Source organism: Manacus vitellinus, unplaced genomic scaffold, assembly GCF_001715985.3.
Source record: "Manacus vitellinus isolate BGI_N305 unplaced genomic scaffold, ASM171598v3 scaffold_7_pilon, whole genome shotgun sequence".
NCBI classification, from domain to species: domain Eukaryota; kingdom Metazoa; phylum Chordata; class Aves; order Passeriformes; family Pipridae; genus Manacus; species Manacus vitellinus.
This window is the reverse complement of record NW_021940813.1, coordinates 26,214,541-26,238,853: the sequence shown is the minus strand read 5'-3', so window position 1 is coordinate 26,238,853 and position 24,313 is coordinate 26,214,541. Positions and strand designations below refer to the sequence as shown.

Below are 24,313 nucleotides of genomic sequence, written 5' to 3'. Positions count from 1 at the left end.
TTATTTAGGATGAGCTAAATGGCATTGTGTTAAACAATGCATCAGAATTATTTTTTAATGGATATCATGAAGAACTTTTTATCATGGATTTTTTTTTATGTTGTGACTATTTACATCTCTGGACTTCACAGAATAAAATTCTTGAACTGTAGTTGTCATTCAAGAAAAGTGTCAGTCTCCCTTAAGTCCCTTGTCATACCTGGTTGCCTTTGACATCCTGAAGCATTTGTGGGAGATGACAGTAAGGCAACTGTATCCCTCTTTCCAGACATGATTCTGTCACCATCATGTAGAGTCCTAGTGTCGTTCCAGGTGAAAGAGGGTACATAAGACCCATGCGTGGGGCTAGCGTGGGGCTAGCATATATTTTAAAACAGGCAGGGAAATATGCCCTTTGCAGTGGCATCTGAGAGCCAGCAGGATACTGTGGAAACTGGCTAAAGCAAGGTGTCTGCCTGAGTGATCAAACTGATCTCTGTGAGTCTAATCTAGGTTGTGATGAACGGCCCTCTGGCTCAGCTGAGTGTGATTGCTGTTGATTATAATGGAAAGATGTAGCTCACGTGAAATTGTCTAAATTTGGGCATGTTAGTGCTGAACTGATTTTTTTTTTTTTTGGTGCTACTTTGGACACATTAGAATAGAATTGAACAGAACAGAATAGAATAGAATAGAATATTTCTGTTGGAGGGTACCTACAAAAATCGTCTAGTCCACCTGCCTGACCACTTCAGGGCTGACCAAGAGTTAAAGTATTATTCTAAATTGCAAGTAATCGTTTTTTATTTTCTTTTATAGCATATACTATGTCTTCTTCTTTTTCCTGACTTTTTTTTTGTTTTCTTTAATAAAGAACAATAGAACATCCCTTTCCAAAATGATATTTGCAAACATCTCTTTCTTCTACAGCAAAATGAACTGCATCAGTGGCTGTCAGGAAAAGCAAATATGGCAAAAAGAGTCTGTTTGAGTATTCATTTGCTTCTCTGCATACACTGAAACTCTGAAATGCAAAAAGGCCACAAAATGTCAGATATGCTTGTGTATGGAATTAGTATAGTATCATGTTTGAATAAAATATGACTTGTAAAAAATGTGAATATAGTGTTAAGCAGATAATATAGTGTTATAAAAACACTGAGGACACGGCACTTGTTCATCTGTCTAGAAATGAGAGGAGATGGTAGAAACAGTATTTTTCTTGCTCTCCTTAAGCATGCTGCTACACTGTCCAAACAATATTGGGATATTGGAAGTAGAAGTCCCTCTGAAGTCCTAAGTCTTTTGCAATACGATTTGTGACAAGTGTTTTCAGGAGTAAACTGGCTTCATTCTTCTCTTGATCCCAGTACTTACCAGCATGCAACGTCAGTGGATTTTCTACTCTTATGATAGAGAATACCAATGAAATTTTATTGGGTAATGACTGCAGGATCTGGTGCACGGTATAAACTCAATAAATCTCTGTAGTAGCATACCCTGTAAGCCACTAGAGAAGATTGGGAAGGCCTGCTTGCCATGAAGTGAAGTTGTTGAAAAAGCCTTTTTACTTGTGCAGTGAGTATTTAGAATTTAAATGTGCTACCTCATCGCTTTCCAAAATGGCCAAAGCATGTGTATGGGAAAGTGTCTTCTTGTTTAGAAAAGATGAAAGTTTTTTTATCAGGTGCTGGGAGGAATTTTTAACTTCATACATTTTTGATAATGTGCATCTGAATAAATAAAGCATTTAAATACTTTCATGTTTAGTGTTGTTAAACCTATTACTTTAAAGATAAGATGTAATTTTTTAAAGAGAATTATTTTGTAAAAATAGTTAGGATTTTTCAAAGGCATCTCTGCAATTTGGCTACCATGTTTTAAAATTCTATAAAAAAACCTCAGCCTTCATTTTGTAATGTGGCTTCTAGTAACTTCCAAAGTGTTGCAGGTGTTTCCTTCCCTGCTAGCAGCTAAGGAAGCATTCACCACCACGTCTGAGCTTTGGAAGTCCTTGCTCCTAGTATGTGCTCTGCAATGCAGTTCATGTAGATGGACAGAGCCATTGCAACTCCATCTCCGCTGATGTTGGTGCACCAGCTGCAATAATATTTCAAGTCAATCCCTGATTAGTTAGGGGAAGGTCAGCTATTTCTGACTGGCCTCGCCCAGACAGAGAAACAGAGTGAAGCTCTGCCATCAGTGTCCTAAAATAGAAGGCCCTTTTCATCTGTCAGACTTGAGTCAGCCACATGGAACACAAATTCGGAGACACAAATCGACTCACAGGGCATTGGGAAGAAGGGCACAGACAGAAAGTCAAGTGAAGAGAAACTTTTTCTGATATGAGCTGTATTCTCCAAACAGCTTTTTAGTCACTTTCACGATATTTTATTTTTTACTTTACTGCCAACCTCACAAGTAATTAAGCTTTTTTTTTTTTTTTAATAAAAAATAAAAAACCAAACCCAAACTTTGATAATGAAACTGAGTGTGGGGATATTTTTTGGAGGCTTCTTTGCAGCTCTGGGGGTTTTGCTTTTTTTGGTGGCGTTTGGAACTGATTATTGGCTTCTTGCTACGGAAATAGGAACGTGTTCAGAAGCACCTGAAGATGCTGGGGTTAGTATGGACTTTTTTACTTATAACAATAATTATATATATAGGTTTCTTGGATGTGTTTATTTTCTAAGAATTTACTTCTGTATAAACTTTTGAATATACTAATTTTGACCGCTGGGAGTCTTACAAGCCTATTTCAAAACCTCTTGAAATCAGTTGTAATCACCTCTAAAATGACTTTTTTGTTTGTGATACTGCTTTTGCAATAGGATATCCTTTCAAAAAAAGTATGTCTATTTAGATATGCTATAGCTGATCTACATGCACACAGATGTGTGTCATTATTATGGTTTTTGTTACCTCAACATCTAATTCAGGTTGAACTTACTTGTTTCAGCCATTCAAATATTACATGATAATGGATTTCTTTTTTTTTTCTTCCCCTATAGGGACTGAAGGGCACTTTCCATCATGAAGGTTTCTTCTGGAGATGCTGGTTTAGTGGAAATGTAGGAGATAATAATGCCAGCATGTGGAGTTTCTGGTATAGTAAGTAAATTTTTCTTTTTACATTATCTACAGTAGTTTGTTCTCAAAATTGTTAGGGTTTGGTGGTGTTTCTTTTTTTTTTTTCTATATTGTGAATCACTGGATTTCATATGGCTTCTTTGGTGATCAGTTTCTTCAACTACCCTAAAATAAATTCTTGACACACACTTTTGTAATTTGTACTAAAGGAAACCCCAGGACCAAATGATACAAGTTTAACTATCAAATTACGCTGTGATTGTTGTGGCTGCTCTGTTAACCTGAGTCCATTCTTATCTACACAGTCTCTTGCCACTAACTGTTAAACAGATGGTTTTCTTCTGTTATGTAGGGAAAAAAGAGCTTAGTGGTTATTAGGAACTATGAATTTTTGCTTGGAGAATTTCTCCATCAGGTTCTACAAATGGGTTAAGGAAGGAATGTGAAAATGGTGTCGGACACACCATCTCCAGATGACCCTTTGCTTTCTTTCACTACATGCCAAGATTCTGGAAGATCAGGTAGTATTTTACAACCAAAATCCCCCATGAAGAAATCAAACAAAACTTCTTTTCCTGTCTTACACTCCCTCTGAGATAGAGAGCTCCCTCTCTTTATTGCAAGATTTCCATAATCCTTGTGAAAAGCAGGTGCCATCATACAAATTTGATTTTAATAAACCATATTTTGTAAAATATATTGCTTACTCTTAGGTGGAAAATGTAATATTCCCTGTAGTTAATTTCCCCTTGTTATTTATCTGGAGAATTCTGTGGTCAAAAATCTGAAATTTAAATGTGGTTTAAGTTATAGTCAGCTTTTATCTTTAACTAGAAAGAAGGGAATGTTTTTATAAATATTTAATATAAAGGGTGAAATTACCCTTTTCTGGGGGATATTAATTCCATAGACCAAACTCATATTTGTGGACACTGTACACTTTCTGAAGATGCTTGATACTTTCATTGTCCTTTCACAAGAGAACTGTAATTTCCTGAATTTTTTTTTTTTTGTGGGACATGTGGTAATGAGATGAACATAATTAACCCTCAAAAGAGAAAGGTACCTGTGGCTACAAAAGCGTACATATGCAGAACATATAAATTGCAGTGTAACCTTCAGCGTGGCTAATTTACCATTCCCATAGTACAAATCTGTGTTGCTCTTTAAGGAATATCCTTGTTTGGATAACAAGGCTCATATCTCTTACCAAATCAAATCCACTGAAAGCTGTTGCCTAGGAAAGAACCTATGAAACCCAGTTTGCCCATTTGAAGAACAGACATAAAATAATGTTGAGGCAGTAAAATATTAATCTTCAGCTTTCTTTCATTTTTAGCTAACCAGTCACCTTCTAAGAATTGTACACATGCTTACCTGTCACCATTTCCTCTTCTCCGAGATGAACACAACTCAACTTCCTATGACTCTGCAATCAGTAAGTATTGGTTTTGGTGCAAATGGATACAATGTCTATAGTTTCAAGAAAACAATTTGGATGCTTCCGAATAAAACAGCCATCACTCCGCGCAGTTTAATTAACAGAGTTTTGGTGTTTCATACTTCTCATAATTTTACAACATACATATTTAAACCACTATTTAACAAATCACTTAAATGAATGCTTAGCTTGATGGCAGAATTGAGGTAATTTCTAAAAAAAAGCCATTTCTTTTCTAGTGCTTTTTTCTCTGACATATTAAGTATCTTCCTTGGGCTGAATGCATTAAACAAGTACTTCTTGTCATGTATTTCAGTAAAACTGTTTAGGTGGTTTTTTCTGTTAAATAAATAATCATGTGGAAATATATTGCATTTTTACTGTATGAGGAAGGAGGAACAGGGCCTTCATGCTGTCTGAGTTTATTCAACTAAGTCAAATATACGTCACTGAGAAAATCTAGCGCTGTAACAGAGAAACATATAAATAGATACATGTGAAAGATATACAATAATTGAAAACCTTATGTTTGAATAATGCCTGGAAAGCTCTGTTTTTAAAAAACTTAAGAGCTACTTAAAAATATTGGGCACATTTCATCAGATCGAGAGCTTTATGCAAATATATTTGAAGTTAGTCACTTCTGATACCTATTTCATATGACTTTTCAAACAGTCTGTTCTGTGTGGATGCTACATGTCTCTGACCTTGCTAAGTGACCCCTTCCTGTCCTGAAGCTGTAATTATGCTTTTGATAACTTTGAAGTGTCTTTAGAATCCAATTTTTTATGCTGCAGACATGAAAAAGAAAATAAATGGGAATTATAATTGTTCTGTTAGTCTTAAAAAACTGTGAACTGTTTGTCAAGGAAGAATTCAGACCTCACCATTCAGAGATCTAACCTGTAACTTTACAGGGCATCTAGAACAGTTTATCTTTTAATTTGAAAGTGACAGAGTCATCAGCTCCTAATAGTCTAGGCAGAGTTTGTATTCCACTGTTCACTCATACATTCACAAAGGTTCCTCAAATTATATTGCGTGATTACACAGAAGTGGACAAACAAAGAAAAAGGAAAGGAGAAGGAATATCATCAAAAGTTTAATTAATTTTAGTTAATGTTTACCAAAAGAACGACTGCTCAAATATAATTTTCCTATCTATATTTCATATTAGAAGATTAAAAATAGGCAAAATTGTACTATAGATGCTGGCCCAGGTAGAGTATATTCAGAGCCATTCCTTCTATATAAATAGATACAGTTGGATTGCTTTCAAGCTCATTAAAACTGAAGAGGGTTTGGGGTTTTTTATGCCTACAGTTAATTTTCAGCATCCAAGCTGAGTTATTTACTAGAGCAGGTATGCTTATTCAAGAGTCTTTCACAACTTTTTATGAAGAAGTTTATTCATCAGCTCTTCTGTTAGGTCAAAACTTGTTTCTCCTTTAGTCTAGTTTGACAGTCAGTCCTGCATGTGGTATTTGGCAAACAAGTTTTTAAAACCTCGCTGCAAATGCAGTGGCTAAATTAAGAAATGCTAGAAGGTTATCTTCTTCTTGATTCACAAGAGAGGAAATACTTATCTGTAAAGCCAGTGGCAAAAGGCCTTGGTTTGATTTCATAAAGAAGAAGACGATTTCATCAATGATTTGTATATCCAGTTGTCCACATCAGCTAAACATAGAATAAAAAGGCACTACCAAAAGGTTGAGGTTATTGTCCCTTTTTTCAGTTCTACTACTGTTTCTTGATACATGTGTCATGGCTCATAATTTCTTGACATATTCACTTTTGGGGATGATAAAAAACCCAAATCTCCCCCACAAGTTTATCATTATGTTTTTAGTCAAATCCTATTTTAATCAAGTCCTATTTTAATTAGGAATAGATAAGAAGAAATATTCTCTCATGTGAAAAATAATTCACGTTCTTTTTCATAGAAAAACAAACAGCTGAATAAAAAGCTTTAAACTTCATTAGAAAAATCAAACATGTATATGCAACATATTTTCTAAAAATCTCTAACTTTCTGTTAACAGGTTTGTTAGTTTCTGAGGAAGCAAATGTGTGTGACTTCTTTTACAGACTGTTTGGCTTAAGAGACTTTGGGACCCTTTCAGAGGAATTTCAATTTAACTGCAGTTCCCTCGTGGAAACACAAGCGTGGCTTGTTGTTGGAGTGCCATATCACCATCCAGTTAGAAGAGCTCAGGCAAAGAGAAGTTGCTTGAGGAACATAAAATCTCTAATGATCGTTGAGTGCAGTGTCTGGACCAGTTTCTCTGTTGACATAACTCCTTTGGCTTTAGTATTAGTAGGAATTTGGCTTAGAGCTTTTCTGGGACAGAATTCAAAACTGCCTCATCTATCCTCTTTTAGCTTATTTACATCTTTTTCTATGTTCAATTTATGACGTTCATGTGATAGTTCCCAAAAGACTGAGGACCTTGAATTTTAGTGTTACAGTGAGCTGGTAACACTAAACATACCATGGCATAATGTATGTCTTACAGATCTTTAGAACAAAGAGTTGGTTCATCCTGATGTACAAACCTAGACTATGAGCTCTTGGTGTGAAGAATTATGGCCTTAAACAGAAAAGTAAAGACAGAAAAACCTAAAGTGATGCTTATACTGGAGATTTGAATGCATGCTTTAATGTATCAGATTTCTTTTAACTATTACCATTAAATGCATGATCACCTTCAAGGGGTTATATAGCATGGCTTTGAAATTGCAGCTTGTTATATCTTTTAATGATGGTTATAATGTTTTTGTTCATTTACTGGTTTTGTTAAGTATCTTGACAAAGTGGGGAGGACTTCACCTAGCTGTCGTGTAAGGTGTGGTCGAAAGCTGTGTGAAGCATCATTTATCGTTAATGTGCTTAAAGAAATTTGTAGGCCATGTCATTTATCTTAGCCTGAAACAGGCATCTAAGTGAACTCAGGGGAAGCCTGACTAGTGACATTCTGTAATGGTACAGAGGTTTATAGTGACAACTATTACAGTGTGTAGTTCTTAAGTTAGCTTAGCACTTCATTGTGTTGCTAGCAGATTTATTTATATGATTCACAAACATAAGGGCAACAGACTACAACCTAGAAATAAAAAAATTAAATTAGACCGTACAATTAAAGAGCCACAGTAGCAACCTCTACATTCTAACATAAACATAAATTTGTGTAATCATAACAAGATTAGTTACCCCATCAGGCTATTTTGAAAACATAATAGTATACTACTTAAATATTAATTCATTGTTAACTAGATTCATGCATGATATCATGTAATTAGATTACTTAATACGGAGGACTATCACACTTTTCTAAAACTCTTTTACTATAGGGCAATACTAGGCCTGTTTTTGAAAAATGTGCTAAGTCCTTACTCGTGGAAATAGTCCCATTGGCCTATTGAGAGATTATTCCTAAGAAAAAGAAATGAAAAATCTAGCACCTAGTCACTAAGTCATTAATTTTATTTTTGAGAGGATTTTTTTCAACTTAATTTGGAAATAAACAATAGTTCCTTAGCTGTTGAAAGTCTCCCCAGTGCCTTCTGAAGCTAAAGTGGAAGCAATTTAATGGGGCAGTGCTGACACATTGGTTTAATACTCTAATCTGTAACTGCTAATACTTTTTTTCCTAACTATTAGTATCTTATTTTGTCCATTACCGGGCATATTGCCAGCACTTGAAGTAGTGCCTAATATAATGTATAATACACAATATTTGTAGGACTAAAGAGAAATTCTGATTCAGCAGCTTTTAAATTTAAAATGGTGAGATCAAATTTGTTGGAAGGTTTATTAATGGTTTGAAATTAACATAAAGAAATCTAGAAAATATCAGCAATGAAATACAAAAAAAAAAAACCAAAATTGTACAAGTGAAATGTTAGCAGTAGTCTATTTCTATGTGGAAAAAATGCTGTAATGTAATACAGTCATATAATTGCCCGTGAGAGATTCAGTACATTTAGGAAGGGAGAGCTCTCTGGCCACCAAGCATCAATAAAGTAAGAAGTATTTAAGAAAGCAATGTATCCATATTGTGAATATTGTATTTATTTTACTGTAATAATACCCCTGTAAAGGGTATTAAATGGAGCTGAGAAAGGTCTTGCAAGGTTTAATGTGTTGCCAGGTGTGTCTCTTGTGGTGCTGCTGAGATCCGTGATCTCAATTACAGTTGTTTATCTGCAGAGATGTTCCTGATCGAGAGCAGTTCAGGTGTTTCACCTTTCACTGTACTTTATATTTGGTGGCAATACTCTTGTCAAATGCATTTTGATATCTGTTACATTAAATAGAGAGGAAAAAAGAAGACATTCTAAAATACAATCCACAGTCAGATCACAAGATTGTTCCCTTTGGGACGTGAGCTTGTGGGTGATAATTCAAGGCAACTTTTCCAAGTAATTTTGCCTCTCTTTAGTAATGTCTGTGTGGCACTGCAGTCACACATGCTTCAAAAGGTTTTGTAGTGCTTAATAATCTGTATTGATATTAAATTCAATATTAAGTGGCTGGTTTTTTTTTTATAAGCCACAGAAAATATATGGACTGACGGCTGAGTTTTGAAAACACTTGAAGCCAGCAAGGGCAATAAAATACATGATGTGGTTTCATGAGGCTGATGTTAGCATCTGCAATAGTAGAAGGGTGTTGCTTTGTGTCTTTATCTATCCTGTTTCTGAATAACCATTGTGGAGCTTCAGAGGCGTGCATGACTGCTACACAAGAAGTGCGTGGTGTAGGTGACACAGCTCTGTAACTTTGTCAAATATAATATTACTTCTCTTTCATATCATGCACCAGTAACATTTTAAAATATGAATCTGTGACTTCAGTTTGTAACCAATTCTGGAATCTACTGTACTAAAAAGGGAAGCTTTTGATAATTTTTTTTTTATAATTTTCAACCATTTCTCCGAAATTTGGTCCCTAGCTCAAACCCAGATACTTCTTCTAGTTTTCAAATAATGCAAAAGTCTCTGGAGGGACTTAAATTAGGATCTTTAGAGAGAAAAGCAAGTAGCAAGGGAAAACTACAGGTCAGGCAATTTTTGAGGAATATGTTGCAACCATAATGTTCCCATACAGGTGCAGTAGTACAGAGCTCAAAAAAAAAAAGTATATTGTGTATATTCCTGTTTTCTACTAAGTGTTATTTTTTGTTTGTAGGCCTGCGTGTCATTTCTAAGGCAAATGTTGTACTCAACAAAGGGGCAGGTCACCAAGACAAGTTACAAAACCTTCTGTTTAGCACTCTTGCATCACAGAGCAGTGGTATCTAAGATTTCAAACACTGTGGATATGCTTACTTTGGACTCTGCAATAGTGTTTCTATTTTATTTCTTCTGTTGTAGGAAATACTTGGAATAATTAATGTATTTGAGGTAGGTGACTCTAATATAATCTGTGAAGTACCTGGAAGAGACAAGGGTACTCCTTGTCGTCTGGACCAGAACATGGGCTATCCTATGAAGTACTGCAGTGTGATTTGAAATGGTGCAAACTTGTATTAACACTTTTTATAGGTCCAGTGAACCATTATTTCTTGAAACAGACTGTTTGGATCATGGTGTCAGCCCTCTTCATGGGATACAAAGAAGCATAATTCAAAGCAGCGTCTTCTGTTGCATTTTGTCTGTCAGGGTTCACCTCAATCTCAGAGCAGCAAAGTCTTTGACTTGAAGAGTAATTTCATTCTTAGGAAGGTTTAATTTCAACCACTTCTTTTGTGTTTGTCTGTAGATGCCAGCTAAGCAAAATGACAGCAGTAGGCCTGACTCATAATTTTGCATGATTAGCCCTTTAGGAAGTGATCTTGCCCATCTAGGTAGAGAAGATGGGAAATTTGATCTGAACAAAAATGATCAGAGTGTAAAATAAGTGAAGCCATCTTTGCAGAAAAATGGCTGCTTTTTAACTCCCTTACGAAAGTCTAAATGCTCGTAGGGTGTTTCTTCAGACCTGTACCACAAATTATTCAAATGGATTACTGCCTTTCAAATTAGAGGGGGCTCTCTTTTGCTTGAAAAGTCACAGATTTTTGATCAGACTTTGTGCAGGTCAACTACACTGTATTTTTTTAATTGATGTTTAATGACAATTTGCTTGATAAGCAAGTATTAGGATAATCAGAATTTATCCATGATTCTCTAGAGTAAATAATTATTTCTAGAGAAATAGAATGGAAGCTATTATATTTCACATATAATGCATAAAATAGTTACACTGTTGGAGCAGAAAAACAGCTTTTCTCTTGTATAGTTTCAGGGAGGTTTAAACAAATTTTCATCAGTTACATTTGTACTCCTTCTGTGATCTGTTTCTAAGAACATTTGAGTATCAAATCAAGCTTTTCTCATAAAATGTCACTGAAAGCAGACTTCAAAGCTTCCTGTATGAAGAGCAGATAATGAAAGTGGATGCTGATTTTGTAATGCTGGAGAATCTTGTGTCCTCATCCATTCAGAAAATAGAAACACTGCTGCATGACTTATGCGACTGACCATAATAATATCAAAGAAAGCTTTTTCAAGGTCCATTTTGGCCAATGTGTCCTATTATATAGCATGACTTTGAAGTACCTTGGGCCATCTATGTAAAAGAGTTGGGTGGTTATAGACTGATTTAGTGAGATTAGGCTTTAAACGAGGAGGTAATGTCCCATGGACTTGGGGACTGCAGTGAAGCTTATCAAAGTAGCCCCATGAGTAAAATAATATGAAATTGCTTCAGAAACCCAAGACTGAAGGACTTGAGAGATTTACCTCTCTAGGTCTCCATTTACTGTCTATTTGCATTAAGTGAATCATTTAACTATGTGTTTAACTTTAAACAGGTGCCTAAACCCCATAAGAGGTAGAGTACTTAAAGTAAAATGCACACTTAACTGCTTTGCTGAGGCATAGCCTTATTTCTTACCTACTATTCCCATAGTTTTTTGTTTATATGGAGTGAAAACTTGTATTGGATATGAACCAAAACACAATTTTAACCCTTCTGCCAGCTACTTTCAGATGCATTCCTCCTTTATATGCCCAAATCTGCTGTGGCATCAGTGCGGAAGAAAATTATGTCTCTGAATGTTTGCTTGGATTAAAAGGGATGCTATTTGAAAAGTATGGCTAATGTAATGTGGTGAACATGATCTAGCTAATACATTTACAAGTTTGATGGTGAGTACTTTAACAAGAGTTAAACTGGTCAAGTTAAAAACAGTAGGGTTTTTTTTGGAACACACTAGTGGGAAACGTGATCTGCTAATACCTAGTGTACCTTCAGATTTCAGATGAGAGCAAACCCAAATTATTCCAGAATAGCTGTCTTTAACAAGCTGTATGAATTTGAAACTTTCAGGATATGAACCAGTATAATAGCTGCTTGGTTGTGTTTTGCCATAATAGTAAGTAGGTGCTGTCAGATGATAAGTGGCAGTTTCTTTTGTGATTCACTTTTCCTGACTTGCCAGCTGGCTTACATACTTTCCCTCAGTTGGGTGGAAATGTTTTTCACTGACTGAATTGTCAGTGCTTCAAGATTTTCAGATCTGACGATGAAGATCCTTACAACTCATAATTTTACTAATGGGTTGTGTTAATGTACCAATTTTTAAATTCATGGGAGAAATTTATGTCACTCTTGTAGCATTTGCAAAATGATGACTTTGTTAAATGGATGTGCAATTAACCAGCTAAAAACTAATTGTTAGAAAGACTCTTTTGGCCAGAATATGTCACAAAACTCTCAGCTCATTTATCACCAGCTGCATTCATTAATTCAGCACTGCTTGGCACTGTCTAACAGGGGCTTCTGAAACATAACATTTTAAATCTAATAAAATACAAAGATCTTTAGAGCAGAAATAGGCTGGTTTAAAACATTTATCTGTTTTTCAGCAATCCTATTTACATTTTTCAGTTTCTCCCTGCTCCTGCTTTAGGTTTCTGTCTAGTGAATTTGACTATACATAAGGAGTATTATCCAGTTGTAAATTGTAGAGAACTTGCGGATTCTTATTGGTGATATAGTCTGAACACTAAGAATGTCAAGATGTTGCAGCTCTCTGCTTCTCCCAGACAATTTTGGTGAAATATCAGTCCAATCATTTATCCTAAAGAATCACTGCTACAGCTTTGGTGTACTATTTTTGAAAGAGTGTAAATTTGGTCAAGTTGCTATCTTACAAGATACTGTTAAATAATCATCAGATGGATTTCATTCATGGTAACTTACAACCTATTTTCCATGATCATCAGATAAGGACTGGCATTCAAACCTAATTTGGGCCACATGATATATAATGATTATGAAAAATAGAATAAATGTTTCATTTGTTAACAAAGCAAGTGATAAGACAAGGGGAAAAAAATCTTGTTAGCTAATTTGGATAAGTTCTAAAAAGCATTGTAATTTTTTTCCTTCTCCTTTTCTCCAGTTTATCGAGGTTTCTGGACAGTTCTTATGCTCCTGGGAGTGCTCACTATTGTGATGGCTAGTTTCTTCATCATCTGTGCAGCTCCTTTTGCCAGTCATGTTCTATACAAAGCAGGAGGAGGCTTTTTCATCATTGCTGGTGGGTATACTGTTTGCTCAGTCAATTAAAGAATAGAAAGGATGAGTTATTTCTTCCCTTTTCCTTGACCAAAAATCATATTAATCATGGTTAAAAGAAAAAAAAGCATATGCTTCTGTCCTTTGGCTTGTGGAGCGCCCACCTTGGAGACAATTCTTTCCACAGTTACTTAGTCATGAAGCTGTTCTAAAAGCTATTTTTGGGTTAAAATTAAAAAAAAATCCAGGACAAATAATGAAATTACACTGCAATTTTAATCTACTTTTTCTAATCAAGGAAAAGAATACATATTTAGGGATGTTGCCTCATAGGATTCTCAAGGGCTTTAGCTAAAGAGAGGGGTTTCTCTTTTTTATCAGTGATGTGAAAGATGATTATAGTGGATTCTGAGGAAGCTGGGGGACAGAGCACATTCACATGACCAATATAGGAGAAATGTTTTGGATGTGATAGGAGTAAATAAAATAGTTGTCGTATTGTAAGTGGTTGATAATAAAATAGTTGTTGTATGAGTAAGTAGGAGCTCTAAGCCTCTCTGAATGAAAGATAACAAGTAAGTGAATTCCCTCCTTCCTCATAACCCACATGAACTGTGGAGGATGCACCCTCCCAGGATTCAGCTGATATGGGCAGCTCTCTGGCATGCTTTTGGTTAACCTTGAAAAGTCTGTGATGTCACACTGGTGTGTAAGATATAGTTGTATAGGATGTAAATGATAGTACGTGCTCCATCAGTGTTCTCCTTTGCTTAAAGCCTGGTGAGAGGCAGCCCTGTGAGAACACAGTATGTTACAGGGTAGGAGCCACCTGTATCAGGACCAAAAGGCCTGAGCTCTCTTTCTGCTTCTCTGCTGACCTGCTGACCTTGCTTACCCACTGCACCTCACAGCTCTTCATATGCAACTAGTGATCATTATTCCTTTCTAAAGGACTCTCAGTGAAGTGTGGGAAGTATTTTATATTTTAGCTGAAGAAAATCCCACATACTTGCATTTGATCCCTTGAGAATTGCTCCTCCATGCTTTTAAAAGACATGCAAAAAATATTCATAGTCTGATGGAAATCCTAAGATATTTCAATGCATTTTGTCACTAATTTGCAGGGCAAGAGCCCATGCAAGTCCTGCTCTTTCTCTGCATTTGTAATGCATAAAAAACCTCAGCTGTCACTAGAAAGTAGCAGAGGCTGTTTGAGGGGGAAAGGGCACTTGAAAGATGCCAGGAACTGACGGGCAGAGGTGCAAAACGATGTATGTCTTCAACACTCTGGGTCAGTTAATCTGCCCTCATTTAGGGGAAAGTTAGATCCTCAAGTCTGCAGTAGCCTCCCTCTGCTTCCCTAGGAGGCTTGCAAGAGGCAATAACATTTATTGGCAGTAAAAATAGCAGGTGTATAAGAAGTTCCCCCAGCTGGGGATTCATTTCATACTGAAAGAGGGGCCTAATTGGATCAGATGAATGTGCTATGGAGGAACCCTTACACCCCTCTTCCCTTTACTGAGGGAATCTGGAGAGACTATATCTTTAGGTGTGTGAAGTTAAGTGAGCTTTATTATCCCAGTGTGTGACCTTGGGTCTGTGTCTTTGCCCCTCACCCTTTGTCCCTGTAGAGCAGATGTTCTTTAAGGGAAATCCTGATTTTTTTACTCTCTCTATATGTAGTATCTTTCAACTTCAGTACTGTTCTCAATCAGGGCTTCAGAGAAGAGCTATGTTATTTTTACTATTACCATTACCATTACCATTACTATTGCTGTTGTTGAAAAGCAAAGATCTTTAGCAAAATCCTGCTGTACTTTGGTAAAAAGTAGTGATGGCAGCAGAATATAGGACCCATTCAGCTTGCTCCAGGCCTTATGGCTTGGGTAGGGGGCACATGGTTCCCAACCAAGGTCTTCTGCACCTACTCCCAGTCCCACCAGTAGGGCACGACTGCTTGGGGAAGGTACTTACTATAAATATCATTATCCTATCCAACACTTCAGATCACCTACAAAAACACTAAAAAGAAGTTTGTTGCTTTCATCTCTTCTCACAGATACTGCCCATAGCCAAGGAGAGAGTTTATTTATACCATGAATTAAAAATCATGCTTATTGGTGTGACCATACTGACATAAGAAGTTCTTACAAATAATTTGCATTTTCAGTAGTTAAAGCTATGTCCTGTGGGATGTTTTGGGCAACAACTTACTTTCCTGGGGTGTTACTGTTCAACGGCCCATCACGTGAAATGGAGAGTAAGAGGGGTTCTCAGACCCGAAGGTATGACAGCATGAAACTGCTATCTCTCTTTCTCTCCCAGTAAAAATTTCTCACAATAGGAGGAATAGTTATTATCTTAAATCTAGGATAACATGGGGAGAGAGCAAGATAAGGTAGAATACGATGCAGGAGTGTTTTAGCCTGCCTTTAGAAGTCAGGACAGTGTGCTCTATTGTGTCCCTGCTGCCCTGACCCCTTCCTCTACCCATCTCCTTCAGGACTAGAGAGTCTGTTTGTTTACTGCCTGCCAAAGAAAAACAGGGTGTGGAAGGGGAGAGTGATGAGAAGTGGTGCATATTTACCACTCATACAAACATGTGATCAGGATGCAGCCAGGGTATGCATCTACTTAAACACAGACCTAACAGCAAAATGAAAAGATGTAATGTGACTTAGATTATAGGTGAAGTTAGAGTTCTTCCAAGACAGAAAACAGCAGATTGATTTGAAGAAAAAAAGGAATTATATACATTGTTTTGAAAGAGCCTGGATGCTGTCTTACCGCAAAGTTCAAGCATCTGTTATACTGGAGAGAATAATCTTCTGAGAATGAAACTAGACAAGATGGTTTTTCTGTGGAAATTAGGAAGATGATAGGAAGATCATTCATTTTCCTGCTTACATATCATTAAAAGAAGTTAGATGAAATAGATTTAATACCTGTTGTTGGACTGAAATATCTTTATCCTTCTGCAACCTTAACTGACAACTTAGGCAGCAGATAAAAGCTCTGCCTCAACTGAAGAGTACTTGTAGTGTGGTCTGCTGTGATGCCTTAGGGTTCTGGAAGCAGCTGAAAATATTATTGGGAATGAGATTCACGCCAACTGTTCAGCCATCTGAAGGCTGTTTTGTATGAACCAACTGCTTAAATTTCTATTGTCAATAGTAAGAAACACTCAGAGGGACACCTCACCTTATTTGTGATAAGGCAGATAGACTTACCTTTTAGAGGAACCTATGGAAGAAGCCTAAACAGAGATCTTGAGTGACACAAATAAATTTAGGTTGGAAAGGACCTCTTGTGGCAATCAAGTCTGACCTCACGTTTACAGCAGGGCTGGCTTCAAAGTTAGATCAGGCAGCTCAGAGCCTTATCCAGGCAAGATTTTAAAATCTCCAATAATTGACGTTCCACAGCACCTTTGGGCACTTGTCCCAGATTAATCAACTTCATTGTGAAAAATGTTTTCTTTTTTCCTTGTTTTCACCTGAAATTGTCCTTGATGCAGTTTGTGACCATTGTGTCTCATCCTTTCAAGTCTACAAGTCTCTGAAAAGTCCGTCCTCATCTTCTCTATAACTATTTAGAAAGATGAAGACTGGGTTCTTCTCTACACTAAAATTCCCCAGCTCACTCAGCCTCTTCTCGTTCTCCATCCCCCTAACCATTCTGATAGTCATCACCTCAGTTTATCAGTACCTCTCTTTCACCAGGGGTCCCCAAACTGGACGTAGTTTTCCATATACAATATCACAACTGTTGAATAAAGGGAAGTAATAGTATTTTCAAACCTGATGATGGTGTTTTTGCTAATGTGGCTCTGTATGAGATTAATTTTTATTTTTGTCAGACCTCATTGAATTCTTGCACACTGAGAGGGAGCATTCTTGTCCTTTAAGAAAGCTGCCTGTGAGGAGCAACCGGTTCTTCTGGGCATCCTTTGCCCTTCAGGGCAGTCTCTCTTGGGATCCTGCCTACCAGTTCCCTACACAGACTGAAGTCTGTTCTCCTAAGTTCTGGGTCTTTAATCTCTTACTCACCTTCCATGTTCTTCCTAGGACACTAAACTTTGCCATTCCATGACCATTATAACCACAACTAACACCATCTATCATCTTCCTGACCCATTTTTTCTTTGTGAGTAGCAGATCCAGCAAAGCACTTCTATTTAGTTGGTCTGTTCCACAGCTCTTTCAAAAAGTTTTCCTTGATGTAGTCCAGCTACCTATCTCCTGGATTGCCTGCTCTCTGCAATGTTGCTCTTCTAGAAGATATTGGGGTGAGTCCCTCATGAGAACCAGAAATCATAATTATTTTTCCAGTCCACTTTATCTTCTTCATTAGGTGGCCTGTAGGAGATGCTCACCATGACAGCACCCTTTTATCCAACTTATTGATCTTAACCCATGAGCTCCTCTTACTTAGAAGATCCCTATCCATTCAAGATATTTATTTCTGCAGTCTGCAGCCATCCCACCCCATTTTAAATGTTCATATCTCAAAGAGGGTCCTGTAGTCACAGAAGCCAAAGCCCTGCTTGTGACATTAGCTACAAAGCCAGGAGCTGATGCACAGTGTAGAGCAACTTTTGTATAGCTTTTACCCTTTGGGCAATAGGTTTGAGATCATCATCACCTGGGTCCTGGGCCCTTACCTCTCATCATCAAAGCCCTATAATTGCCCACTGACATTCTCTCTGACAGCATCACTGGTGCCCAGGTGGATGAACTGCAAAGAGGTCAAAGAACCTTGGAAGCTTCTTCACAGTGTTGTATATCTGGGCTCCAGGAAAACAACAGACCTACCCACAGAACAGTTCTGATGTCTGACCTGTGGAAGAGTCACACACCTGCCTTTTCCTAATTCTGATCTTTAAGAAAGGCTGCTCACTTCTCTTATGTGTGGTGTAGATAAACTATGACAAATGGAGCAGAACATAAAATAATTTGGTGCAGCTTTCCCTATTATTCGTTGTAACCTCATAAACCACTTGAGGCTGCAGGTGAAACTACAGCTGCTATACCTGTGAAGAGTGTATATCAGTTCAATGATATCACAGTTCAAGTGCTGCCTTTGCAGCCTCACCTTCATGTCTACAACATCAGAGGCTGGTCCAAGAGCAGCTACAGTACTGCAAACTGCAAGAAGCCTTATAGTTACTTCAAAGGTCATAGGAAAAGAAGAGAAAGTGGCCATAAAATAATCACAGCAGCCTTCAATAAAGTCCATAATTACCTTGCATCTCTTTCTGCCTGTGTGGTGGTAAAAACTGTCCTAATGTACTGACGTCAACAAGCAATATTCCAGGATGTGCACAGAGCATTACAGAATCACACCCTGGTGAAGAAGCAAGATTAGAAGTATGACTTCTGCTTCCAGCCAAAAGAGTGAAAAAAGGCTGATACTTTAATTGTATATCCTAGATGAGGACAAAAATCTGTCTTCAGAGACATATGCCAACTCCTATAACTCTTAAATGGGATCCTCTGCATGTGCTTTGGTCTTTTTAAATAAAGATCACAAAAGGCCAAGGTAGGTGGTAGAATCTGAAATAAGGACAGGAACAGAAAAATGCAATTGAAAAAAAAATACATACACATACACACATACAAGTTTTCCTCAAGCGAGATAAAGAGTTTTAAACTTCTAGGCACAAGTAAAAAGCTCACATCATTCTTTCCAGCACCTGTTGTCTTCTTGTCTGCATAGTAAAAGATTCATGCCACAAACAGCCATTCACCACTGACAAGTGAAAGGCATTTCTACGTGGGAAGAATCAGTACCAAAGGCCAGCAAACTGCTTCTTGAATTCACAGACATTTCTAAAGGTTCTGTATTCTTTCTCCTCTACAAAATGCACAAGTATTTGTTTGAAAGAAATTCAAAAGAATGAATGCAAAAGACAGAAAAGTGTGACCTCAGAGAAGTCCCATGTCTTATCACACTGCACAGAGCTGTGTATCAAACGTGTTTGTAAAAAAAAGAGAAAAAGAAAAATGGAAAAAAAAGAAAGAAAAAGGAGTAGTAGGGAAGTATTTATGTGTCTTAATCTCTCTCAGACATATTTCATGTTCTGTGAGTAATTTTCCCCATCATTCCTGATTCATGCAACTGCTGTTTAATTTTATATTCACTAAGAGGTGAGGGCAAAAGGATTCCTGCACACTATGCAAAAGGTCTAAATGCCAAAAATGTAGAAATACATAATAGCACACATTTTTCCTAAAAATATTTGCTTCATTGAATTTGGAGTTTTTTAAAGTCTCATTACTTTTGTGTTGGCTTTGAGAGTTCATGACATTCCCAATAGATAGTCAGTGCAAGACTGCAGGAACAGATTTCTCAGAATAAATATATATTCACTAAACTCCTGTCTAAGTACTTAACCCTTGTGAAATCATAACTCTGTGAAAATTAGACAAAAGGAGCACTAATGAATAAAATACTGTTGGAGACAACAGGACATGGTCAGTTTTTACTTAGCCTGATTCTACTGTTCAAGATATTTCTTGAACACACTAAGTAATACACCTACTAATTAGTCTCCATTAGCAGGCAGTGAGAACACTTAAATACTCCTTTAGTGCCCTAATTAGCCGAAAGGATTTACATGCTCTTCCTCTCTTTTTCTTCTCTTTTAAAGAAGGACATTTATCTCTGCTTGATATACTTTTCTTCTGCAAATTTCCATACCCAACAATTTGCCACTCACCAGTATAACAGCTTGCTGTGAAATCACACCCGGTGGATGTTAGCTTCCCTGAAGTTGTTTGACCACGTATGGTAGCACAGTGTGGCAGCATTGGCCTGCTGTTTTGCCCCTACATAGTGTTGGCTCTAGTTTAATCACTTAGGTGTTTCTTCAGACTGCCCAAAAAGCAAGGGATGCCCATTTCGAGATTAAAGCACCTCTGACGCAGTCTTGTTTTAATGGCAGATGTTTCCAACTAAGTGGCCTACTTAACTTTGTTTCTGCCCAGGGTGCTAGAGGGCATTCCAGATGTGCAAGGCCTGGTTATACTTACCTGCTGCTGTAATAAGGGAATATACACCACTACTTTTTGTTATTATTGTTTTAGACTAAGTTTTCCCCAATGAAGAGAATAAATAGAGGACAAATTTGAAAATGCATAGGCACAGCCAGCTGAAGAGGTAAATTCCAATGTTTGTATGGATTTTGCCAGGTTATTAATGTATCTTTCCAAATCTTTGGGCTATGTTGTTTCTGTGTGTGTTCAAGTTTTGAAACCTTGAGCAAAATCCGTGTATCTAATAACTCCATTTATGAATTTGGTCCTGAATATTTTTACTTTTTAAATCAAAAGTTACTAACTGCGTTTGGTTCTAATTTTCTTATATTGCCTATGTTATCTGTTATCATTAGACATTCTGTTCTACGAATCTTCTGCTCAATTTGAATTATATTTGGAGAGTCTTCAATTTAATTTCTCATTCTTCATGTCTGGCTGGCCCTAAGGTGATCTTTCTCTCTGATTGTTTCACCGATTTTATGTTTAATACAAGTGCAGTACTAAATTCCATCAAAATTCAGTTTTACTTAGGTAAAATACTTTCAAAATTGAATTTATGCCTTTTAGAGTTGAGTGTTGGTTTTTTTTTTCAAGCTTAGTTAGAAATCTGAGTCCTAGCAAAACATATAATCCCAGAAGTGTATTTCACAGAGAGAAAATGTGTCTGCCTCCTTCTTTATTTAGTTTTTCTACTTTTCTTTCAGCCTCCTAAAAATTGCAGATCCTTTGGAAATTTCAGTTATGTTTTGATTATGCCTCATGTTAACTACTTCAGCTCTTTTTTTGGTGGGCTTCAAAAGATAGTGTTTACAAGCATTGAGTCATGAGCTCTCGTCTGTCAGATGTGCAGGATATATGTAAAGCTATTACATTTTGACCATAAAGCACCAACAAGAAGGTCACCAGATCACCAAGTTAAGCTGCTGCATCTAACCCGTCTAGTTTTATCTGAGTCAAATGAGAGAGTGAGGACAAGAGCTGCTCTCTGCTAAATGGGCAGAAAGGGCAGAGAAAGGAGGTTGTGAGACAGCATCTCAGGCTGGGAATGGGGAAAGGCAACCATCAAAGTTTACCAGGACATGTGGGTCTGGAGCAAAATGCCTGGCCATGGGTGCTTACAAATTGTATTTCTGGATTTTGCCACAAATGTCACATTTGTTCAAGGTTGCATTGCAAGTATTTAGGAGGATGGTGAAGAGATCACAAATACCTTTAACTTATGCTCTGCAGCTCTACAGCCTTTAGACTCAAGTCTGGCAGTTCAGTGTTCCCAGGACTATGCACTGGCTTGTGATTTTAATGAGGCACCTAAATATCCTGGGATAAAAACATGATGGGGTTGTGTCCCTCAAACATTTTAATGTTGGAATAGATAGTCCTGCTGCTGTAACTATGCTGGGACAGCTGGAACTCCCAGAGCAAATGGATACATGCTGGAGCATGCAAAAAATTTAGACTTGTGCCCTCAGTTTTCCAGCAAATGTTTTGCTGGAACATGTGTGCTGCAAGCTTGCATTTCTCAAGTGTCCACATTCCTCTAGAGTGAAATAAAATATTAGGAATGCAACTGATACTTTGGAAAGCACTTTCTTCTTATATCTCCTTCTGGTATATAGAAACAAGGAGATTAACAAAGTTTGTAAGGACAAGTGCTCCTATTACTATCATGTGTAAACAATCCAGAGGAGTAGTTGGGAAAAGGCTGTGAATTATGTGGTGGATTAATTGCAGGAAACTGTTGTATAAAATTTGAGATTAATACTAATAACCTACTCCATAGCTATTATTTAATTATTGTTGGTCTTTTTTCCTATAACAAGAGCTTCTTTTCTAAATGTGGATGATTTTGAATTAAAGACATTTGAATTTTTCTGCAAAATATTTGAGTAGAATACTCTGGAGGTTGCAAGTTCCAAACAAAGCCCTTTTTATAAGAATAAAGATGCAAATGCAGAGAGGGGAAGATGCTAGAAAAATTTCCCACTCCTTTCCAAAAGACTCATAAAAACAGTGTCAGAGTTTGGGAAGTAAAAGTAGATATTTTTTCCCATATTGTCCCATCCCATTCCCCCTCCCTCCTCCGCTTTGATCCCTGAATTCAAACCAGTAAATAGCTGCCTGAATTTTGCCTTAAAGTCTGCCTACCAAAACCAGATATCTCCTTTTGGAGATATGGAAGTATGCCTTTCAGAGCAAATCAGAAGCAAGATGGAGGTAGTGGCAGTTAGAGGAAGCCAAAGGCAAAAATTGTCCAGTGGTGGCTGACTGTGCCTTGCAGACAGGGCCTCAAGCACTGGTGGATTTTTAGGTATTACAGTAAATGCACCCATCATCTGTTTCACACTATATTGTTAAAACCTGGTGTTTCTTTTCCAGGTGTCTTGTTTTCGCTGGTAGTCGTGATGTATGTCATCTGGGTCCAGGCCATGGCTGATCTGGAAAACTACACAAGCATGAAAAAAATGGATTGCCCAGACTTTGCTGTTTATGTACGTTATGGCTGGTCTTTTATGCTGGCTCCTATAGGAGTATTTTTTGCTTTATTAGCAGGAATGCTGTTCTTATTGGTAGGGCGTCACATTTATTTACATTCAGACTAGTTGTACACTGCTGAAGGGAATACAGGAATACTTGTGAAACTTTGTGACGAGTGTAAGCTGGAACACAATTTTATACATTATTACCATTATGGCAATCCTAAGTATGCAGGCAGACTTCTGGAAGTTCTTCTATTGCTTGTTTAAGGGTAAAAGATACAAAACTCACTACAGGAAGAAGCCACCTCTAGTCTCAACTAGTTGTTTTAATTAATTCTTTAGCAAGTACACATGTGGTTCTCCAGATTGTACTATTCGCAGCATTTTTGTAGGTTTGCAAACAGAAAAAGGCAGAAATTTTTTGCAAATAAAAGCCCAACATGAAGTGACCCAAATCAAGATTTTATGCATTTATCTTTTAGCATTTACTTTGTGCTTCTGTTTGTTGAGAATGGCACAAAGTAGAGGAGAAGGTAAGCATTCAAATACAGGAATTCATTCTACCTCCTCTCCTATTTTCCACTAATTGCCTTAGCTTTAATGGAAGAAAAGATGTCTGCACTTTATAAAAATAGAGTGCAGATCCATGAGAAGAGGACATAAGAGAAGACAATTGCTGTGAATGTGTAAAAGCTTAACTCCTTCCATTACCCATTTCTCTTTTCTGTATGCATTTGAAAGCTGTATACTTCTGTATTCTGAAGTCCATATATGTTGCATGACTCTGTAAGCCAAAATGCTGTAGTACAATCACTAGCTGCAGTTATGCCAAAATTGTATTTTGAATTACAGCATTAAGAATTTAATTAAGTTTTAACCCTTTTATTTTTTCTGGTTGTGTAAAATTACTTTTTTATTAAAAAAGGTTTATTGTCAAGACAATATCTAGGACATGAAAATGTGTGTCTTATGCAGCCTTCATTTTCCCAAATTTTAAAAATTGTAGACCAAATCCAACTTGCCTACTAGGCTTCCTAGGGAAAGCAATGAGCCTAGGTAAGACAGTGGGAGACGTGGATTTGGTTCTATATTGTAGGAGCGGCTGTTTCTCTGTGTGTTTATGTGTGTGCGTGCACATGTGTTTGGAAGAAGGGATAAGGATGAGACTGTATGCATGGTGTAGAAAAGATGGGGTTGAGTTTTAACAATGGGGAAACTTTGTCTGGCATTGGGCCCAAGCTGAAATTAAATCCATCTGAGAGTGTGCTGGTTTTCACTTTGTAACTCAGTGCAGAATAGTTGGGGACTGATGGGGAAAAGTAAAGGCTGCATGTTGGTTTCTTCTATTTTGTAAGGCTTAATTCCACAGCTGTTATGAATACTAAAAGCATCACTAAAAGGCAAGAAAGGAATGCCCATATAGAAGATGTGGTGGGCCAGATTGGATATTACTTCTATTTTTGAGCTTTTGTGATTGGAAGGTTTCCAGCCTTTCCTGCTACTTATTTATTTTTCCATCATCAAGATTAGCTTTATATATTTTAGAACAGGAAGACAACAAGGGTGGGAGGTAGGGAATCTGGGAGGTTTAGAATAATTACCAAATCACAAAAATATTTTTATTGGCAGCTAACACAGTGTTTTTAATTATCGTGTCAGAGAGTATGATAGATGAATTTTAACCAAATATTCATAAGCATATATATGAGGTCCACAT

At 37.1% G+C, this 24,313-nt stretch overlaps 1 protein-coding gene across 1 annotated transcript; it reads left to right on the top strand.

Moving 5' to 3' along the window:
- The first annotated feature begins 2,239 nt into the window (after positions 1-2,239).
- TMEM182 (transmembrane protein 182) lies at positions 2,240-23,555 on the top strand. The gene is made up of 5 exons (XM_008922157.3): positions 2,240-2,601; positions 2,991-3,090; positions 4,409-4,507; positions 12,964-13,101; positions 22,496-23,555. The coding sequence occupies exons 1-5, from the start codon at positions 2,461-2,463 to the stop codon at positions 22,717-22,719; spliced, it is 702 nt and encodes a 233-aa protein (XP_008920405.2). The 5' UTR covers positions 2,240-2,460; the 3' UTR covers positions 22,720-23,555.
- Positions 23,556-24,313: the final 758 nt, after the last annotated feature.